We start from the raw sequence: 21,219 nt of genomic DNA on the forward strand, positions 1-21,219 counted from the left end.
ACTTACTAACCATCAATCTGCAAGTTCCCCTGAATAAAACGATACCCCATATGTATGGGTGCACATAAAGACGTGGCCACCAAATGCCCCCAAACAGGGGCAATGCATAAGGGCAATTTCAGTTGAAATTTTGGGGGCTGCGCTCTATGTGCACTACCTGCAGTTTTTCAGTGTTAACCCCCCCTACCTGTGAGATAACCCCCACAATCTATATATTTACGAAAAGTGCACACCTTCAGCTATTCAGAGACGCCACTCTTCTCTTTCTACATGGAAAATTGTGGCCGCAGTCCCTTGCAGAAGTCAGCGCTTTGGTCAGAAATCAAGGAAAAACCAGATACAAACCTAGATTTCTCCCCAAAATCTCCATGGCAACTACCAAAAACTTACTAACCATCAATCTGCAAGTTCCCCTGAATAAAACGATACCCCATATGTATGGGTGCACATAAAGACGTGGCCACCAAATGCCCCCAAACAGGGGCAATGCATAAGGGCAATTTCAGTTGAAATTTTGGGGGCTGCGCTCTATGTGCACTACCTGCAGTTTTTCAGTGTTAACCCCCCCTACCTGTGAGATAACCCCCACAATCTATATATTTACGAAAAGTGCACACCTTCAGCTATTCAGAGACGCCACTCTTCTCTTTCTACATGGAAAATTGTGGCCGTAGTCCCTTGCAGAAGTCAGCGCTTTGGTCAGAAATCAAGGAAAAACCAGATACAAACCTAGATTTTGGTCAGAAATCAAGGAAAAACCAGATAAAAAACCTAGATTTCTCCCCAAAATCTCCATGGCAACTACCAAAAACTTACTAAACCTCAATTTGCAAGTTCCCCTGAATAAAACGATACCCCATATGTATGGGTGCACATAAAGACGTGGCCACCAAATGCCCCCAAACAGGGGCAATGCATAAGGGCAATTTCAGTTGAAATTTTGGGGGCTGCGCTCTATGTGCACTACCTGCAGTTTTTCAGTGTTAACCCCCCCTACCTGTGAGATAACCCCCACAATCTATATATTTACGAAAAGTGCACACCTTCAGCTATTCAGAGACGCCACTCTTCTCTTTCTACATGGAAAATTGTGGCCGCAGTCCCTTGCAGAAGTCAGCGCTTTGGTCAGAAATCAAGGAAAAACCAGATAAAAAAACCTAGATTTCTCCCCAAAATCTCCATGGCAACTACCAAAAACTTACTAACCATCAATCTGCAAGTTCCCCTGAATAAAACGATACCTATGTCTGGTTGCACATAAGTACATGGCCGCCAAACCTGAAAATGCATAATATTGGGGCTGCACTCTATGCACCCCTTTTTTTTTGCCTGCACCCGAATGAATGGGATACGCTCGGGTGCAGGCACATGTAGCCGATATACGCATGAAAACGCGTGAGAATGCAAAGTCTCGCGTTTTCATGCGTATATCGGCTACACGTGCCTGCACCCGAGCGTATCCCATTCATTCGGGTGCAGGAACAAGTAGCAGGCGTAGGGCTGAATTTTCGGCAAGCGTTTTTCCACTTGCTGAAAAAATCAGCCCTACGCCTCGTGTGGCATCAGCCTAACCCTTGGCAATAGAAACTACCAGAACAATCTTAGCACCTCTGGACCTTTCTAGAACAACTGAAATCAAATGGAATAAAACCACTAAAAGCAATCAAAGAACAATAGTTGCAATGAAATCGGTAAGAGCCCTGGATCCACCAATGTCACTGCAAAAGCAACCTTTTTGGGGGCACTAAACACACAATAAAGAACAATGCAAAGATAAAACACCGTAAAATCCAATAAAACCACCTAAACCAACAGAAGAACAATAATTGCAATGAAATCGGTGGTCAGAGCCCTGGATCCACCAACGTCACTGCAAATTCAGCACCCAATAGCAATAAAAAAGTTACAGTGCAATAGAATAATTCAAAAACAGAAATCAATTATGAAAATGCCAAAAAAACACTAAAATGCAACCAAATAAATCAGATAATTATAGAGCAAGATCAGAAATAAAGTTTTAGTAAAAAAAAAGACTGCCAAAGAAAGCAAAGACAGAAAGAAAAGAAAAGAAAGAAAGAAAAAAAAAAAAAAAAAAAAAAAAAAAAGTGTAAGTGTAAGTGTGTGTGTAAGTGTCTGTGTGTGCTTGGGAAAGTTGTAAATAAGTGTGTATGTGTACAAAAGTGTAATAATGACAAAGATAGAAGAAAAAATGCAAAAAAAAAAAAAAAAAATTTTTTTAGACAGTTGAGATAGAAATAAGCAAAATAAACAGTGGTAGAGAGTTGTAGTTCAGCTTACCCAAGGCAGGCAGACGATCAGGGGCGATCAGGGGCGATCAATCCAGCAGGAAGGCAGCAGGGGAGCTCCATCTTGTCCCAAGTGCGCAGCAGGAGTGAGGGAGCCGACAGTAGGCGGCGCTATTTAAAGGGACAGCAGTGGACACGTCATCAACGCGTGTCCACTGCTGTCATTGGCTGGCGACGCGATCGGTGCGGCTGGGGGACCCGGATCGGTAAGTATGTCTTCATTGCTCGTTGCCTAGGGGGATCTGAGGGGTTTACAAGCGCTGCGCTGCTTTAAAAGCGAGCGCAGCGCTTGTAAACCCGACAGTGCCATTGGACGTAGATTCTACGTCCCATGGCACTTTGGTCCCTTGGTACCTGGGACGTAGAATCTACGTCCCTTGGCACTTAAAGGGTTAATACAAACAGGGGGTTAAAGATAATGGATAAATACAAAGTACAACAATAAATGTAGATTGTAGATTGTAAGCTCTTTTGGGCAGGGCTCTCTTCCCCTCCTGTATCGGTTATTGATTGCTTTATATGTTACTCTGTAGGTCCAATGTATGGAACCCACTTATTGTACAGCGCTGCGGAATATGTTGGCGCTTTATAAATAAATGGTAATGTAAATACAAATAAATACAAGGTGCAGTTGCAATAAGAGTCAGAAACACAAGATGAAGGAGGTCCCTGCCCCGTAGAGCTTACAATCTATATGGGAGGGGTAACTAACAGACACAAATATAAACTATATACTGTAACTATTACTGGACATACAGGGAATTTTCTGTAAGCGACAGTGAGCTGGGCCCTCTTGTACTGGTTACTATTGGAATGTTTGATTTATAAACCCTGATATTGTTTATACCTGATAATAGTTATAAGCACTTTAGCTATGTAAGTGGCAGATGAGACTACACAAGTAGCACTTATAATTCTTTTAAACCCCAGACGTTTTCTGGACCTTTCCCAGAGGCCCCTAGTGCAGGTTTATTCTACTGTGCATGTGTGTAGCCATGGGGGCAGCCATTCAGGATGAAAAAAAAGGAAAAAAGGCACAGGTTACATAGCAGATAACAGATAAGCTCTGTACAATACAATGGTGTTTTATCTGTTATTTGCTATACAACCTGTGTCTTTTTACTTTTAAATGGCTTCCCCCGTGGCTACACAGCAGCTTTGTTTATATAAACTGTAGTAGGCAAACGCCCCAGTTGTACCAGTGCAGAGCAACAGTTCATTATATTGCAATTACTGGTACACTTACTGTTCCTTTAACACCCCCGAAAGCTTGTTTTCTTTCCCAGAATTCCATCTGCTTTGTATACAAATGAGTAGAGGATTTCACTGTACTGGATTTGCGTAAAGCAATGCAATTCCTGCAGGGGCCAAGCAATTAGCCAACTGCGGAAGAAGGTGTAACTACTCCCAAGTGAAATACACGTGCGTAACGCTACAAGGCATAGTTATTAAAGTGTGTATTTGGGTTTTACACTGAATGTAATGTGGTTGCAGTTTCTGTACTAATTACTGTGCTGTGTGGGTTCTGTAGGTAAAGATGGTGGAGCTTTATAAAATAAGCACACTCTTTTGGGCAGGGCTCCCTTAAACCCACTTATTGTACAGTGCTGCGGGATATGTTGGCGCTTTATAAATAAATGTTAATAATAATAATAATGTAGAGTGTAAGCTCTTTTGGGCAGGGCTCCCTTCCCCTCCTGTATCGGTTACTGATTGCTTTATATGTTACTCCTTGTAGAGTGTAAGCTCTTTTGGGCAGGGCTCTCTTCCCCTCCTGTATCGGTTACTGATTGCTTTATATGTTACTCCTTGTAGAGTGTAAGCTCTTTTGGGCAGGGCTCTCTTCCCCTCCTGTATCGGTTACTGATTGCTTTATATGTTACTCTGTATGTCCCATGTATGGAACCCACTTATTGTACAGTTCTGCGGGTTATGTTGGTGCTTTATAAATAAATGTTAATAATAATAATAATAATAATAATAATAAGCACGTGGACCACAGCCCATTCATCTTATGGAAAAAAGGCTAACTTCCTGTTCATACTTCCTGTTTATACTTCCTAAACAGGAAGTGGGTGTGTTATTGCTGCAGGAGTGGACCATGTCCGCTCTTACAAACTGGAAACACCTCTCCTCAGCAGTCGGACCTTCCAGCACCTTCATGGTGGCCAGGCTATAACAGACCTGGAAATTCTCACTTATTTGTTTGGAGTCGCTAATATTTATACCTCCATTAAGGCCGGAGCAGGGAACATAGTCTGGTTGGCTCAGAGACACGGGCAAAAGCCACCGAGGTTCATACAGTGGAAGCCTGACATCTCTAATGTAGAGCCGGTCATCAGGATGGTCTCAATTCTAATGTTATTTTTATTGCTCATATTTCTACTTCCCATTAACACTTACAATCTGACTTTCTAACAGGGTCGGGACACAGGGAAAAATCCCGATGGGCCCCGGCCCTAGTGGGCCCTGCGGCCCAGACCCGACCCGTGCCAGGGCTCCCCCTGCCTGACCGTTCCTCCCCTGATGCATTAAACTTATGCGCACTCAGGGGAGGACATCGGGTGGGGGACCCTGCGGGGGGTTACGGGGGCCCCTGTTGGGGGGATGTGGTTAGGGGACACGGCCGGTGAGGGCACCTGCAGGGCCCCTGGGGCGGGAGCCCCGGTGGGCCTTGCACCCCCCAGTCCAACCCTGCTTCCTAAATGCTGTCTGGTTGCTAGATAATTAAACCCTAGCAACTAAATAACTTCCAAGCACAGTGAAACATGTAAACCATTCAGAAAGTACCAAAAACTTAAAAATAAAGACCAGTTGCAAGCTGACATCGTCGATTATCATCAAAAACCAGATTCATTTCAAGGTGAACACACCTTTATAAATATTATCATAACAGGCCTAGAGTTCCAACACATCTAGTAAGTCAGTTATTAACTTCTCTACTTTTATAGGATGATAAATAGGACAATACTTAGTAACTAGTAACCCATAGCAACTAATCAGATGCTTGCATTCAATCTGTAAAGCTATAAATGCTACCTGCTCATTCTTATATTATGATATCACCTCCACCTCACGCTCACTGAAAATATTGTTTTCCATGGGTGGAGCTGTCAGACTATTCCAGTTCTACATTCCTCTCTTTCCCTGCCCCCCTCCCTTATGATGGCATATGCGGTGGCGCGATTCCAGTGAAATTGCTGAAGTTGCCTTGAGAGGAAATAACGCTAAGCAGCTACTACACTCACTTCTGCTACTGAAGCACATTAAGTCACTTTAGCTCTTGTGGGATGCTGGGAGTTGTAGTTCACAATGAATGTTGACATGTGTGGAGAGTCTTGATCCTGTATCTTTTGAGTGGCGTAACCAATATAAACCATGTCACAAGGACTCCCTGAGCTTTCTAAATGTGTAAACAAGATATGTATGTGTTTATGTATAACTTTTAAAAGTGGTACAGGTGTGGGACCCGTTAGCCAGAATGCTCGGGACCTGGGGTTTTCCGGAAAAGGGGTCTTTTTGTAATTCAGATCTCCTACCTTAAGTCTGCTAAAAAAAAAATTAATTAAATAGTAATTAAACGCAATAGGATTGTTTTGGCTCCAATAAGGGGGAATTATATCTTAGTTGGGATCAAGTACAGGTACTGTTTTATTATTACAGAGAAAAGGGAATCATTTAACCATTAAATAAACCCAATAGGGCTGTTCTGCCCCCAATAAGGGGTAATTATATCTTAGTTGGGATCAAGTACAAGTACTGTTTTATTATTACAGAGAAAAGGGAATCATTTAACCATGAAATAAACCCAATAGGGCTGTTCTGCCCCAATAAGGGGTAATTATATCTTAGTTGGGATCAAGTACAGGTACTGTTTTATTATTACAGAGAAAAGGGAATCATTTAACCATTAAATAAACCCAATAGGGCTGTTCTGCCCCAATAAGGGGTAATTATATCTTAGTTGGGATCAAGTACAGGTACTGTTTTATTATTACAGAGAAAAGGGAATCATTTAACCATGAAATAAACCCAATAGGGCTGTTCTGCCCCCAATAAGGGGTAATTATATCTTAGTTGGGATCAAGTACAGGTACTGTTTTGTTATTACAGAGAAAAGGGAATCATTTAACCCTTAAATAAACCCAATAGGGCTGTTCTGCCCCCAATAAGGGGTAATTATATCTTAGTTGGGATCAAGTACAGGTACTGTTTTATTATTACAGAGAAAAGGGAATCATTTAACCATGAAATAAACCCAATAGGGCTGTTCTGCCCCAATAAGGGGTAATTATATCTTAGTTGGGATCAAGTACAGGTACTGTTTTATTATTACAGAGAAAAGGGAATCATTTAACCATTAAATAAACCAAATAGGGCTGTTCTGCCCCAATAAGGGGTAATTATATCTTAGTTGGGATCAAGTACAGGTACTGTTTTATTATTACAGAGAAAAGGGAATCATTTAACCATTAAATAAACCCAATAGGGCTGTTCTGCCCCAATAAGGGGTAATTATATCTTAGTTGGGATCAAGTACAGGTACTGTTTTATTATTACAGAGAAAAGGGAATCATTTAACCATTAAATAAACCAAATAGGGCTGTTCTGCCCCAATAAGGGGTAATTATATCTTAGTTGGGATCAAGTACAGGTACTGTTTTATTATTACAGAGAAAAGGGAATCATTTAACCATTAAATAAACCCAATAGGGCTGTTCTGCCCCAATAAGGGGTAATTATATCTTAGTTGGGATCAAGTACAGGTACTGTTTTATTATTACAGAGAAAAGGGAATCATTTAACCATTAAATAAACCCAATAGGACTGTTCTGCCCCAATAAGGGGTAATTATATCTTAGTTGGGATCAAGTACAGGTACTGTTTTATTATTACAGAGAAAAGGGAATCATTTAACCATTAAATAAACCAAATAGGGCTGTTCTGCCCCAATAAGGGGTAATTATATCTTAGTTGGGATCAAGTACAGGTACTGTTTTATTATTACAGAGAAAAGGGAATCATTTAACCATTAAATAAACCCAATAGGGCTGTTCTGCCCCAATAAGGGGTAATTATATCTTAGTTGGGATCAAGTACAGGTACTGTTTTATTATTACAGAGAAAAGGGAATCATTTAACCATTAAATAAACCCAATAGGGCTGTTCTGCCCCAATAAGGGGTAATTATATCTTAGTTGGGATCAAGTACAGGTACTGTTTTATTATTACAGAGAAAAGGGAATCATTTAACCATTAAATAAACCCAATAGGGCTGTTCTGCCCCAATAAGGGGTAATTATATCTTAGTTGGGATCAAGTACAGGTACTGTTTTATTATTACAGAGAAAAGGGAATCATTTAACCATTAAATAAACCCAATAGGGCTGTTCTGCCCCAATAAGGGGTAATTATATCTTAGTTGGGATCAAGTACAGGTACTGTTTTATTATTACAGAGAAAAGGGAATCATTTAACCATTAAATAAACCCAATAGGGCTGTTCTGCCCCAATAAGGGGTAATTATATCTTAGTTGGGATCAAGTACAGGTACTGTTTTATTATTACAGAGAAAAGGGAATCATTTAACCATTAAATAAACCCAATAGGGCTGTTCTGCCCCAATAAGGGTTAATTATATCTTAGTTGGGATCAAGTACAGGTACTGTTTTATTATTACAGAGAAAAGGGAATCATTTAACCATTAAATAAACCCAATAGGGCTGTTCTGCCCCAATAAGGGGTAATTATATCTTAGTTGGGATCAAGTACAGGTACTGTTTTATTATTACAGAGAAAAGGGAATCATTTAACCATTAAATAAACCCAATAGGGCTGTTCTGCCCCAATAAGGGGTAATTATATCTTAGTTGGGATCAAGTACAGGTACTGTTTTATTATTACAGAGAAAAGGGAATCATTTAACCATTAAATAAACCCAATAGGGCTGTTTTGCCCCCAATAGGCCCTTAGTACATAAAATGGCAGTTTCCTATTTAGGATTACCCAATGGCACATACTGCTAAATAAGTATATTTATATGAAAATGGTTTATTTAGATGGAGCAGGGTATTACATATGAGCTGTTTATGCAATATATTTGTATAGAGACCTACATTGTTCGGGGGTAGAGTTTCTTTTAATTCCAGGGAAACTGTCCTGATTTAGGAGTCCAGGAAAAAATATCCCCTTGGTTTATTTTAAGAAACAGTGTGATTTCCTGGTTCCTGTGCTCACACATCCCGAGTAGCACTGCTGGTTCCCCCTCTGGGACTTTATTACACAACCTTCTGTTGGGCTCAGCTCTTGGCACAATACATACAGTATATGTGATAAGCAGAGCCCTCTGACCCCATTCCTATGCTGTAACCTGTATTTTTAAATTATTGTGAGACCTCTGTTTATTATAAATAAATAGAAAGTGCTGAGAAACCTTCTGTGCTGTATAATTAAATAATAAATAAATGATAATGATGATGAAAGATAATAACACTGGCATAGGCAAAAAACTATTGCTCAGTGAGGCTACACATTTACTGTTATTGTTACTTTTTATTATGCATCTTCCTATTCCGTCCCTTTTCTCTTCTAGTCTTTAATTCAAACCACTGCCTTGTTGCTACGGAAAATAAGACCCCAGCAACCAGATAGTTGATGAAATATCCAGCTGAAGAGCAGTTGAACAAACAGCTAAATCACTGAAAAACCATCAAAAGTAAAAAATAACGATCAAAGGTGAACTTTAGTAACCACTCATTGCCATGTTTATCTACCCACAATGCAATTTTGTGCATTGTGGTGGAACGAGTGGATAGATTAATAGGAGGGAAAGGCCCAGTATGAAACCCAGTATAAAGTGGCAGAGGAGAATGGCCTTATGGGTTGAACTTTTCACAGATTGTAGGGGTTACATAGTTAAATTGTGCTGAAAAAAGACCAAAGTCCATCCATTTCAACCCCTGCATATATATATATATAACCTATCTACAGTATATACTCACATATATAAACTATTTATACCCATTTCTATACTGTAGGTTTTAGAATTACAACTAAAGGTTAACTGAAGAAGTTGGCACATTATGGTGCTTCTGTACCAGCCCAAGGCAACCACAGGCCTTTAGCAGGGAAGCTCTGTGCCCCCAAAGATGCCCCAGTAGCCCCCCATCTTCTTTTCTGCTGATTCCCTGCCCATACTTACTTTAGCTTAGGGACCCACTCACACTATACTGTATATACAATATAAATGTTACAGTATAAGGCCGATTAAGAAATAATATAGATTATTACTACACAGCAGTTCAGAAACCAGTGCAATTAGCATCAGAATTTAATAATCAGCCCTGTAGCATCAGCTTATATGACAGACCAACCTCATTTTCTGCTGAATAATTTACGACATCCCCTAAGCTCAGCTTCCCAACAGCCGGCCAGAGCCCACTGAGCATGTGCAGTGCCACTGACAGAGTTCACAGCCTGGATCACTACTGGTTTAGAGATGCTGAACCTTTAGGCCGGTGCAATAAGTTCAGTATATAAGATCCTGCATGGAACTTATAGTTTTGCACAATTTAGTGTCGCCAGAAAAAAGAGAAACAGTACTGTCTATGCCCCCCTCCAGGTCATTAATAAACAAGTTAAAAAGCAAAGGGCCAAGGACTGACCCCTGCGGTACCCACTAACCACAACGGTCCAATTAGAAAATGTTCCATTTACCCCCCTCTGTGTAATCTATCCTTCAGCCAGTTCTCTATCCAATTACAGATATTATGATCCAGGCCAATATTCCTTATATTAAACCAGTAACCTTGTGTGCAGTACTGTATAACATGCTATAGACCCCCCTCATGTAAGCAAAAAGGAAGAGGCTCAGCCCCTGTTGCAATCAGAAAAGGCTGTATTTTGGTGGGAGTCTTACGTAAGCTTATGATAAAGCAGCTTTTCTGTTTACCACAAACCACACCCTATTTCACCCAGTATGAGACAAAAGGTGGCCATACACAGGCCGATTGTAGCTGTCAACATCGCACCCTGGGACCGATTCGGGCCCAGGGTCAAACAATCTAATTAGCTTACATTTTCTCGCCAAGCGAGCGGATCTTAATGTGTATGGCCACCTTAAATCCCTCAGGTGTGAACCCTCTCTTGATATGGAGGCCAGGTAATTGTGTTACTGTATCTCTCAATAAATGGGTGCCATTGGTTCTTAACATTGAAACCATGAACTGTTTATTTACACAGTCACTTAGGGGTAATTACAGCACAGAATAAGTAGGTAGTAGCATCTCACAGAACAGGCAGTACTCACGACAAATGGTCACAATGACTCTCTCCCCGCAGGCACAATGGGTTACCCCCAGCTTTCAGGTATATGCTTCCAGTGGAACCTGGGGGATCAACTATACAACCCTAGGTCTGTACACTGGTAACCCTACTCTGGGCAGTATTATACCTGGGATAATAATCCCTCTACAATTCCTTGTCGGAGCCAGAAGCTACTCACTAGCTAGCCCTGCCTGTCTATCACACCTAGTGTGGCCTATAACAGGAGCTGCCTATTCTGTCTGGGCCTACCTATTCCCAGATTCCACAATATCTCCCCACCTGCTTGTTCAGGCAGAGAGCTTCACAAAATGGCCTCCAGCCTCATGGCTGCTCAACCTTTTATACCATAGTGCCACCTTATGGCCAAACTGCAAAATGTCATGCTATGACCCAGGAACAGGGACTTACTTCCCATTACATTAAGGACCCTTTATAGCTGTCCAAAGAACTAGGGGACTACCAGTGAGCAAGGGCACAATTTACCAGTTCCCTACACTTAATAATGGGGATCCAGCTTTTTTTTAAATTTTATTTTGTCTGTTACACCACTGGAAGCTATTCATGGATGATGTTGCTTTGTTTTCCCCAAGTCTCAATTTGTTTCAGGAAACCAACATTAATTTTTGTTATTTTCACCAAACAGACTCTCCGACATGGAGGAGGAAAAGTTTCCAGTGCAGGAGTCCGAGATTACGTGGTGAGTATATACACCGTATAGTTTATACTTTATATCACATGCTTAATGGGGGGGCTATAGTATAAAAGATAATTATATACAGCATACCCTTGGATTTTTGTTTATACTGCTAAATGTATGGTGATCCCAATTATGGAAAAAACCCTTATCCAGAAAACCCCCGGACCCAGCCATTCTGGATAATAGATACCATCCCTGAATAGTTTATGCCCATTATAGGATCTCCCAATATGTTAATACTTTGCACACAGCTTTAAATTGTCTAGGGGGGGCAATATGTGCTCGTTTGCAAGGGTGTAAGCAGGGTGAGTCCTAAGGCCTATCCTGGACACAGTACAATATATTTTACCATTAAAGGAGAACTAAAATCCCCTACCTACAACATCTGGCCGATGGAGGGCAGTTGAGGGGGCTTTTTTACCTATTGGGGCTTAGTTCTCCTTTAATAATAACCAAATACATCTATTTTGTATGTAGTTATATTACACTGTCATGTCTGAACTGTTTATTCTCTACATGATAACTTACAATAGGTTCTTATTATGGCTTTATGATCTCCCTACAGTGTACAAGAAACAAACAATATCATCTCATGTGCAACAGAAGACACAAGCCTGAAAAAGACTCTTCTGATGGGCATGAAAAGCTTGGTACAAACACAAACTGAAAGGCAAGAAGTAAACTTAGCTTCAGATTGGAAAGTGGAGTCGTCAGAAATAGATGTAAAACCTCCACAATGGGCACCAAGCCATGAAGATGAGTCTTATTCAGAAAAAAGCAATACAATGGAACACCAAGACATTGAAGAAGATATATACCAAGAAGAAAATGCTGGTTCAGCAATGCTAGAGGCAGATAACAAAGCAAAACACCAATGCATGGTAGAAGGTGAAAGCAAAGGAGAAGCTGACAGTTCAAAGAAGCTGTTGGACACAATCAATGAGAACAAACATATCTTAGATAATGTCATTAAAAATGTAATAGATACACCACAAAAAGACACAAACCACCCTGATGCAGGAGAAAACAACAAAGATGACACCTTGGAAGAGGTTTTTGGTTCACCAGATGAAGATATTACAGAATCAGAAATGGTTGTTGATGGAAGCCAGGGAGGAAAGGACTATGATACAGAGAAGCTGCTACATTTAGAAGCACCTGAAGACATTACAGAACCAGAAGTTGTTGGTAATAGAAGAGAGGAAGAGAAGAACTATGATACTGAAGTGTTGCTGCATTCAGAAGCTGAGGGCACCAAGCAAATCCTAGCGATAACTGAGGAGAAAACCCAAAAAGGGAGTTCTGATGCAGAGAAGATGTTGGTCTCATCAGGAGAGGACATAGAACAGCAAGACCATGGAATAACTAGAAGTTATGATACAGGAGAAAATAAACATCACTTTGATAAGTTCTTGGATTCAGCACCTGAGGACATTACAGAACCAGAAATTGTTGGTAATAGAAGCGAGGAAGAGAAGAACTATGATACAGAAGCTGAGGGCACAAAGCAAATCCCAGGCACTACTGAAGAGAAAGGGAGCAATGAGTCAGAGAAGATGTTGGTCATACCAGGAGGTGATATAGAACAGCAAGACCATACAACAGGATTAGGTTATAAAGAGAAAACTTATTCTGAAAAGTTCTTGCACTGTGAGAACCCATCCCATCCAGTTACTGAGGAGCATCCAGTCATTGCCAAAGATGGGAAGGATGAAGATAAAAACGATCTACAAAAGTTGCTGAGCAAACCATCTAACAACATAAAACACGAAGAATCACATGATAAAGTCAATGAAACATACCTTGACCCAAAATATCCAACCGCTGCTCCAAATACAGTTCCTTGTGTGGTAACGGCTCTGAAGAAACTTTCATGTAAGTCCAAATTATCCCTTGTGTTTATTTTTTGAAGTATTCTTTTTATAGAGATTAGAACTGGAATGAAACTAATGGGGTAAATGTAAAATTTTTTCACAATAATAGCAAATTTCAGTTAAGGTACCTTCTCTATTTTTTTTGTTTTCTGCTTGTCTGGACTACATTCAGGCAATTCATTAGGTTATGGTTAGATCCATGTACCTCCTGCAATACTTAATCATCTTATAACCTGATATTCCTGCCAGATCTGATTAGTGATTTTACCCAACTTCTCTAGAGCTTGATCCATACATGGGCAGATCTGCTCGCCAAGCGAGCGGATCTTCACCCGATATCCCCACCTACGGGTGGGGATATCGGGGAGGCATGTAGGCGAATTGGGGCCAAACGGGGCCAAACGATCGAATTCTGCTCACGGCAATGGGGCAGTCGGTTCGGGGACCGCATCAACAAGCCGATGCGGTCCCCGATCCGACTGGATTTTCTAACCTGGCCGATCGATATCTGGCCAATTTCAGGCCAGATATCGGTCGGCCAGGCCCCTCGTTTCTGCCCCTACATGGGCCGATAAGCTGCCGAGTCGGTCCAAGGGACCCATATCGGCAGCTTCTATCTGCCCGTGTATGGGGACCTTTAGTCAGAGTGTAAGTGACCTTAATTTTCATGTAGCTACTTATACCCATGGGGGGATCATTTAGACGCTGGTTCCATTGTGATTTCTATTTCTTTATCTGATTTTTTTTCTTCTGCAGGGATTGTTTTTCTGTATTTTTCCTATCAGTTCCAGTTCATGTATACAGTGGGTAAGTACTCACTCTACGAATGTAACCTTCTAACCTCAAGAGAGTGTGTGTCGGTGTGTGTTGGTGTGTGTGTACTTGTGGTTTTGTGAGACTAAAGGTCCCCATACACAGGCCGATTCTAGCTGCCGATATGGGTCCCTTAGACCAACTCGGCAGCTTATCAGCCTGAAATCGGCCAGATCTTGATTGGGCAGGTTTAAAAATTTAAGCTGGCCATTCACGCACCGATAATATCGTATGAAACCTCGTTTCGTACAGTATTCGGTGTGTGTATGGCAAGTCAGCGAGTCAACCAATATCGCAGGAAGCTGCTGATATCGGTCGACTCGCCGTTCGGGCCAGTTAAAAGATTTTGATCGGGCGCCATAGAAGGCGCCTGACCAAAATCTGCCTTCATCGCTGAATCGGCAGAAGGAGGTAGAAATCCTATTGTTTCTACCTCCTTATCTGCCTGTTTCAGCGCTGATGGTCGCACGAAAGTTCGTCAGATCGCCACCTTTAGTCGGATCAGGGACCGAATCAGCTCGTTGATGTGGTCCCCAAACAGACTGACGCCTATACTTAGACTCGGGCACAAGGCACTGAGATGGCGCCTACACACCAATATTACAGCTACAAATACATTTGTTGGTTGAAGAATAAAAGGTTAAATGGCAGAGGGAATTATTTGCTGTGTAAAGATACAAAGTACCCCATAAATATCATGACAGAATCCCTTGGTGTAAAGTGGCTTCTGAGATACATTGCGACTGATCTCCACTCTCTCTCCCAACAGGGTTCCCTATAAATTCCGTCTGGCGCAAGTACTGGGCCAATGGCACCGATCTGTTGGCTCAAAACCTGATAATTCGTAGCTTGGGCAATTTCTGCTCCCTGACATTCACCGTCACCCCCCAAACCAGGAATTGTTCTGATATAGCTCATGCTGTTCTAATCAACAGCACATCCCTACTGCTCTTAGTAAGGGAACCACCAGAGACCCAATGGCACCTGGAGCATGGATCCTGTACAGAATGTCGGCCGCAAAGTAAATACTTCACTCCTGGAGGTACTGGAGCTTTTTGACCTTTGTTAGCTTAATTATAGGGAATTACTGTAGAATTTGGTTACATTCTATGGTTACAGCTTTTTGTTTGATTTGTTCCGTGCCACATAACATAAGGCTGATGCCACACGTGGCGTTTTTACGCTGCGTATTTTCAAATTCTCTCGGCGGCTGAAAAACGCACAATATCATCATCCATAGAAATAACTTTAAAAGACTCAAAGGAAACCACACAATGCGTAAATACGCTAGAAAACGCCTTACCGCGGATTTTTCAAACGTTTGCCGAAATACGCCATTATTTGTACAGCAAGCTATTCCTATCTATACACAAAGGCAGCTGCCAGACCTAGCGGAAATACGCAGCTTTTTTACTATTTCGCACCATGGGAAATGGGATTTGCTACGTCACCAGTACTAGGCTGAAAAACGCCATAGTCAGGGGCTGTGTGGCTTGTGCAGCGTTTTTAGGCTGAGAAAATACGCAGTGTAAAAACGCCACGTGTCGCATCAGCCTAAAAAGCAATTGCTTTCAACATCCTTATTGTTTTCCCACCCTTAAGATTGTAAGCTCTTGTGAGCAGGGCCTTCTGATCCCATTCTTATCTTGTAACCCGTGTTTGTTACATTGAAAAAAGAAGCCTTGGAAACATAAACGTATAATTTCTGTCATTTCTGTGATAACTTGCCCTTTAAACTCAACGAAGCAATCAACCATCACCTTTATGTTAATGTTTAGTATGTTATAGAATGGACAATTCTGAGCAACTTTTCAATTGGTCTTCATTATTTATTTTTTATAGGTTTTGATCTATTTGCCTTCTTTCCAGCTTTCAAATGGGGGTCACTGACCCCGCCAGCCAAAACCCTATTGCTCTGTGAGGCTCCAGTTTTATTGTTATTGTTACTATACAGTACAGGTGTTGGACCCCCTATCCGGAAACCCATTATCCAGAAAGCTCCAAATTACTGAAAGCCCGTCTCCCATAATTCAGATTTTTAAAATTGTTTTCCTTTTTCTTTGTAATAATAAAACAGTACCTGTACTTGATCCCAACTAAGATATAATTACCCCTTATTGGGGGCAGAACAGCCCTATTGGGTTTATTTCATGGTTAAATGATTCCCTTTTCTCTGTAATAATAAAACAGTACCTGTACTTGATCCCAACTAAGATATAATTACCCCTTATTGGGGCAGAACAGCCCTATTGGGTTTATTTAATGGTTAAATGATTCCCTTTTCTCTGTAATAATAAAACAGTACCTGTACTTGATCCCAACTAAGATATAATTACCCCTTATTGGGGGCAGAACAGCCCTATTGGGTTAATTTAATGGTTAAATGATTCCCTTTTCTCTGTAATAATAAAACAGTACCTGTACTTGATCCCAACTAAGATATAATTACCCCTTATTGGGGCAGAACAGCCCTATTGGGTTAATTTAATGGTTAAATGATTCCCTTTTCTCTGTAATAATAAAACAGTACCTGTACTTGATCCCAACTAAGATATAATTACCCCTTATTGGATGCAAAACAATCCTATTGGGTTTAATTAATATTTTATTGGTTTTTCAGTAGACTTAATGTATGAAGATCCAAATCTAACGGAATTACGGAAAGACCCCTTAACCGGAATACCCTTGGTCCCGAGCATTCTGGATAACGGGTCCTATACCTGTATATTACTTTACATTCAGGTCCTCTCCTATTCATATTCCTGTCTCTCATGTACTCTCAACCACTCCCTAGTTGTTAAGGTAATTTGGACCCTAGCAACCAGATAGCTGCTGAAACTCCAAACTGGAAAGCTGCTGGACAAATGCTGAAATAACTAAAAAACTACAGATAATAAAAAATGAAGACCAATTGCAAATTGTCTCAGAATATTACTCTCTACATCTTTAAAAAGTTAACTCAAAGGTGAACAACCCCTTTAACTTTAGCAGCCCACAAAACATGAGGGGGGCAAATAATTAGCACCTACCACCACACTTCTTTGGCAGGGGTGTTATATTTTCAGGGTGATGAAACTGGGCCTCCTATTTTGAGCTTGATAGTAATGATTTTTTCTTTTTATTTCAGAACGACTCCATGATACGGAATCTGTAAAGGAAATGTTACAGCTTTACACAATCCAACCTGCAACCAATACCCCGGGGTCTCTCCCGCTGAACTCTACTGTCACCCCCCCAGCGCCCGAGGCTTGTAACCCTGTCTGCGTCGGTTTCCTAGTTAGTTTGGCTGTATTGGTTGTGGGCGTTTTGGTTATCCTGGCTGCGGTCTGCATCAGAAAAAGGTTCTTTTCTAGTTTGATAAGATAAAGCTTTCATAAGAGGCCTTTTACGTCACATTTATATTGTTACTTTATTCACTGTTTGTTTAGATTCTGTGCCAGAAATCAACCTAGAGAAGAGAATGTGTCAGATACACCACCTGAAAGGTATGGCTCTTATAATCTATAATTCAACTCTGTGTTCTGTGACACATCACTAATATCCTTATCATTTACAGTAGGGGGTACATTATCCCTTATAATACATGAGTGATACTCAGAGTTCCCTGTATAACTCAGCCTGCAGCCTTGTGCCTTTATATGGGCACAGAACCCCTCAGTGACTGCTAATATCCTTATCATTTACAGTAGGGGGTACATTATCCCTTATAATACATGAGTGATACTCAGAGTTCCCTGTATAACTCAGCCTGCAGCCTTGTGCCTTTATATGGGGGGCACAGAGCCCCTCAGTGACTGCTAATATCCTTATCATTTACAGTAAGGGGTACATTATCCCTTATAATACATGAGTGATACTCAGAGTTCCCTGTATAACTCAGCCTGCAGCCTTGTGCCTTTATATGGGGGGCACAGAACCCCTCAGTGACTGCTAATATCCTTATCATTTACAGTAGGGGGTACAGTATCCCTTATAATACATGAGTGATACTCAGAGTTCCCTGTATAACTCAGCCTGCAGCCTTGTGCCTTTATATGGGCACAGAACCCCTCAGTGACTGCTAATATCCTTATCATTTACAGTAGGGGGTACATTATCCCTTATAATACTGGTACCCAGTTTTACTCAACAGAATATGAGCTAAATGTGCTTTTTTGGGTGCTTATGGATTTCTGTATAAAAGAGAATGAGTGGCCTTGGTAGTTAAATACCTGCAAGAAAATAAACTTCTCATTTATCCTTCAGAGTGGCGCTGAGTGACATTGATGGACGCGAGGAAGAAGAGAGAGGAAGGCAGCCATCTAGTCACACCAATGGGAGTATTTCTAAGGAGGCCCAGGAGAACCAAGAACTGCTAATGAATGGGACAGTACTAGACCCTCAACTGGGCACTGGCACCAACCAGCTGAGCAACCATCACTCAACTGGAACCTAGTTGACCATCTCACAAATAAGGCCAATGGCACAGGGGTCCTGTTATTAACATTTGAAATGAATAACATGTGGACTGGTGGTGATGTTGGGCAACCAATCAGCGGAGAATTCCCCCTTGTGCCATAGGCCTAAAGCAACACTATAGATAGCACGGGCTAGTGATATTATACTGTATATATCCCATTACTGCAAATGATATTCCTATATAATTTCATACTCATCTGTTTCCCTTACGATATGATACTATGGCCCCATTGGCCTTGGCCTGCTCCCCTAGCTGATCCCATGTAAAGGGAATATAGCACAATGGGAGGCTGCGACCGGCCAACACTAGACAATGGCAGGGGCAGGCGCCATGGAACTGAGCATTTGGAGAGGCTGCCAATAGATGGGTTGCCATGGGAGAGCTTTAACTGTGCACTTATGTATAGTAGGTGGTCTCTTTTTGGATAGGCTAAGCCTACCTAAGCCTGCCTTGTTCTCCATCTATAAGCAGGGGGTATGCTCCCAGCACAGTCAGTACTAGAGCGGGAAGCAGCCCTACGCCCCACCGTGGAGGTGGAATGGCACTTCCCAGGCAATGATATTGCAGTGGAACTCATTCAAACTACTGCAGGAATGTGCCAAGGTAAAAGGCTAGTAAAGGTTACACTATGCTGAGGTTTGTAGTACAGCAACAACTGAGGGAAGTGTGGTTGAGCAACAAGGAATAGCTCACCTTTATTAAATACACTTTTTTGGTTAAAGAATGCTGTACTCCCACATTGCATAGCGCCAGTGTATCTGGCTGCAACTATTAATAATAAAGGAGGCACAGAAAAGAGATAGGAAGGGCAACCCTAAAGAGATAGGAAGGGCAACCCTAAAGAGATTGGAAGGGCACCCCTAAAGAGATTGGAAGGGCAACTCTAAAGATATAGGAAGGGCAACCCTAAAGAGATTGGAAGGGCAACCCTAAAGATATAGGAAGGGTAACTCTAAAGAGATAGGAAGGGCAACCCTAAAGAGATTGGAAGGGCAACTCTAAAGAGATAGGAAGGGCAACCCTAAAGATAAAGGAAGGGCACCCCTAAATATATTGGAAGGGCAACTCTAAAGATATAGGAAGGGCAACCCTAAAGAGATTGGAAGGGCAACTCTAAAGAGATAGGATGAGCAACCCTAAAGATATAGGAAGAGCAACCCTAAAGAGATTGGAAGGGCAACTCTAAAGAGATAGGATGAGCAACCCTAAAGATATAGGAAGGGCAACCCTAAAGAGATTGGAAGGGCAACTCTAAAGATATAGGAAGGACAACCCTAAAGAGATAGGAAGGGCAACTCTAAAGATATAGGAAGGGCAACTCTAAAGATATAGGAAGGGCAACCCTAAAGATATAGGAAGGGCAACTCTAAAGATATAGGAAGGGCAACTCTAAAGAGATAGGATGAGCAACCCTAAAGATATAGGAAGGGCAACTCTAAAGATATAGGAAGGGCAACTCTAAAGATATAGGAAGGGCAACCCTAAAGATATAGGAAGGGCAACTCTAAAGATATAGGAAGGGCAACTCTAAAGATATAGGAAGGGCAACTCTAAAGATATAGGAAGGGCAACTCTAAAGATATAGGAAGGGCAACCCTAAAGATATAGGAAGGGCAACTCTAAAGATATAGGAAGGGCAACTCTAAAGATATAGGAAGGGCAACCCTAAAGATATAGGAAGGGCAACTCTAAAGATATAGGAAGGGCAACTCTAAAGATATAGGAAGGGCAACCCTAAAGATATAGGAAGGGCAACTCTAAAGATATAGGAAGGGCAACTCTAAAGATATAGGAAGGGCAACCCTAAAGATATAGGAAGGGCAACTCTAAAGATATAGGAAGGGCAACTCTAAAGAGATAGGATGAGCAACCCTAAAGAGATTGGAAGGGCAACCCTAAAGAGATAGGAAGGGCAACCCTAAAGAGATTGGAAGGGCACCCCTAAAGAGATTGGAAGGGCAACTCTAAAGATATAGGAAGGGCAACTCTAAAGATATAGGAAGGGCAACCCTAAAGAGATAGAGCCGCCATATCAACTGCAAGTGATGTTTGAATAAGGTTTCCTCATTATGTTCCCCAAACAAATCTGCTCGTTTACTAACACAATGTTACATAACTACTCTCTATCCTGTTACATGGGGATGAGCACACAACTAGCATTAATCATTGAGTCATTTATATTTAAAGGGGATATAAACCCAACCATAACGCTGACCCACAGCGCCCCCTGGTTTTGCTATAGAAGTTGTCGAAAAACATAATTATAGATGCAAGGAAATTCCCCAATTCCCCACTGCCTATGTACATATATACACTGCTTGCAAAGCTTACTATGCAATAAATACAATATGGAAAGGAAAGGGCTTATTATCTGGTTCATTTGTATTTGTTTTGTCTTCTCAGCCAGGGAAGTGCCACATACCAGCCGGGGGCGCTATACTGTACTTTAGTGGTGCTGATTTAATGGAGAAAGAAATTAAGTCTCTCATCTCAAAAAAACATGCGCCGTGTGAATTTTTAAAATGGCCCCCATAGTGTTTTTATTTTATTGTTTCCAAGTGCCAGTCTCCTATCATGTGACCAAGATTGTAGGTGATTGGCTATCATAAGGATGGGACTCATAGAGCTACTAACGATTGGGGCGACAACCACCAGAATTACCGAACACCAGTGCCCTTATTTGGAGACATTAACTAGGAAAATCTGATGTGGGGACAAACTGCCCCCTACTGTAAATGATAAGGA

General features: G+C 41.4%; 1 protein-coding gene across 2 annotated transcripts; it reads left to right on the forward strand.

Moving 5' to 3' along the window:
- Positions 1 to 11,276: 11,276 nt before the first annotated feature.
- On the forward strand, positions 11,277 to 20,834 carry LOC101734335. 2 transcript variants are annotated; one of them, XM_031906423.1, is made up of 7 exons: positions 11,277 to 11,328; positions 11,894 to 13,203; positions 13,959 to 14,009; positions 14,785 to 15,057; positions 17,143 to 17,356; positions 17,444 to 17,500; positions 18,261 to 20,834. In XM_031906423.1, exons 1-7 carry the CDS (start codon positions 11,285 to 11,287, stop codon positions 18,448 to 18,450), a joined length of 2,139 nt encoding a protein of 712 aa, XP_031762283.1. In that variant the 5' UTR covers positions 11,277 to 11,284; the 3' UTR covers positions 18,451 to 20,834. The 2 variants fall into 2 exon arrangements, with proteins under 2 accessions (XP_031762283.1, XP_031762284.1); XM_031906424.1 differs by lacking the exon at positions 17,444 to 17,500.
- Positions 20,835 to 21,219: the final 385 nt, after the last annotated feature.

This window comes from Xenopus tropicalis, chromosome 7, assembly GCF_000004195.4.
Source record: "Xenopus tropicalis strain Nigerian chromosome 7, UCB_Xtro_10.0, whole genome shotgun sequence".
NCBI lineage: Eukaryota > Metazoa > Chordata > Amphibia > Anura > Pipidae > Xenopus > Xenopus tropicalis.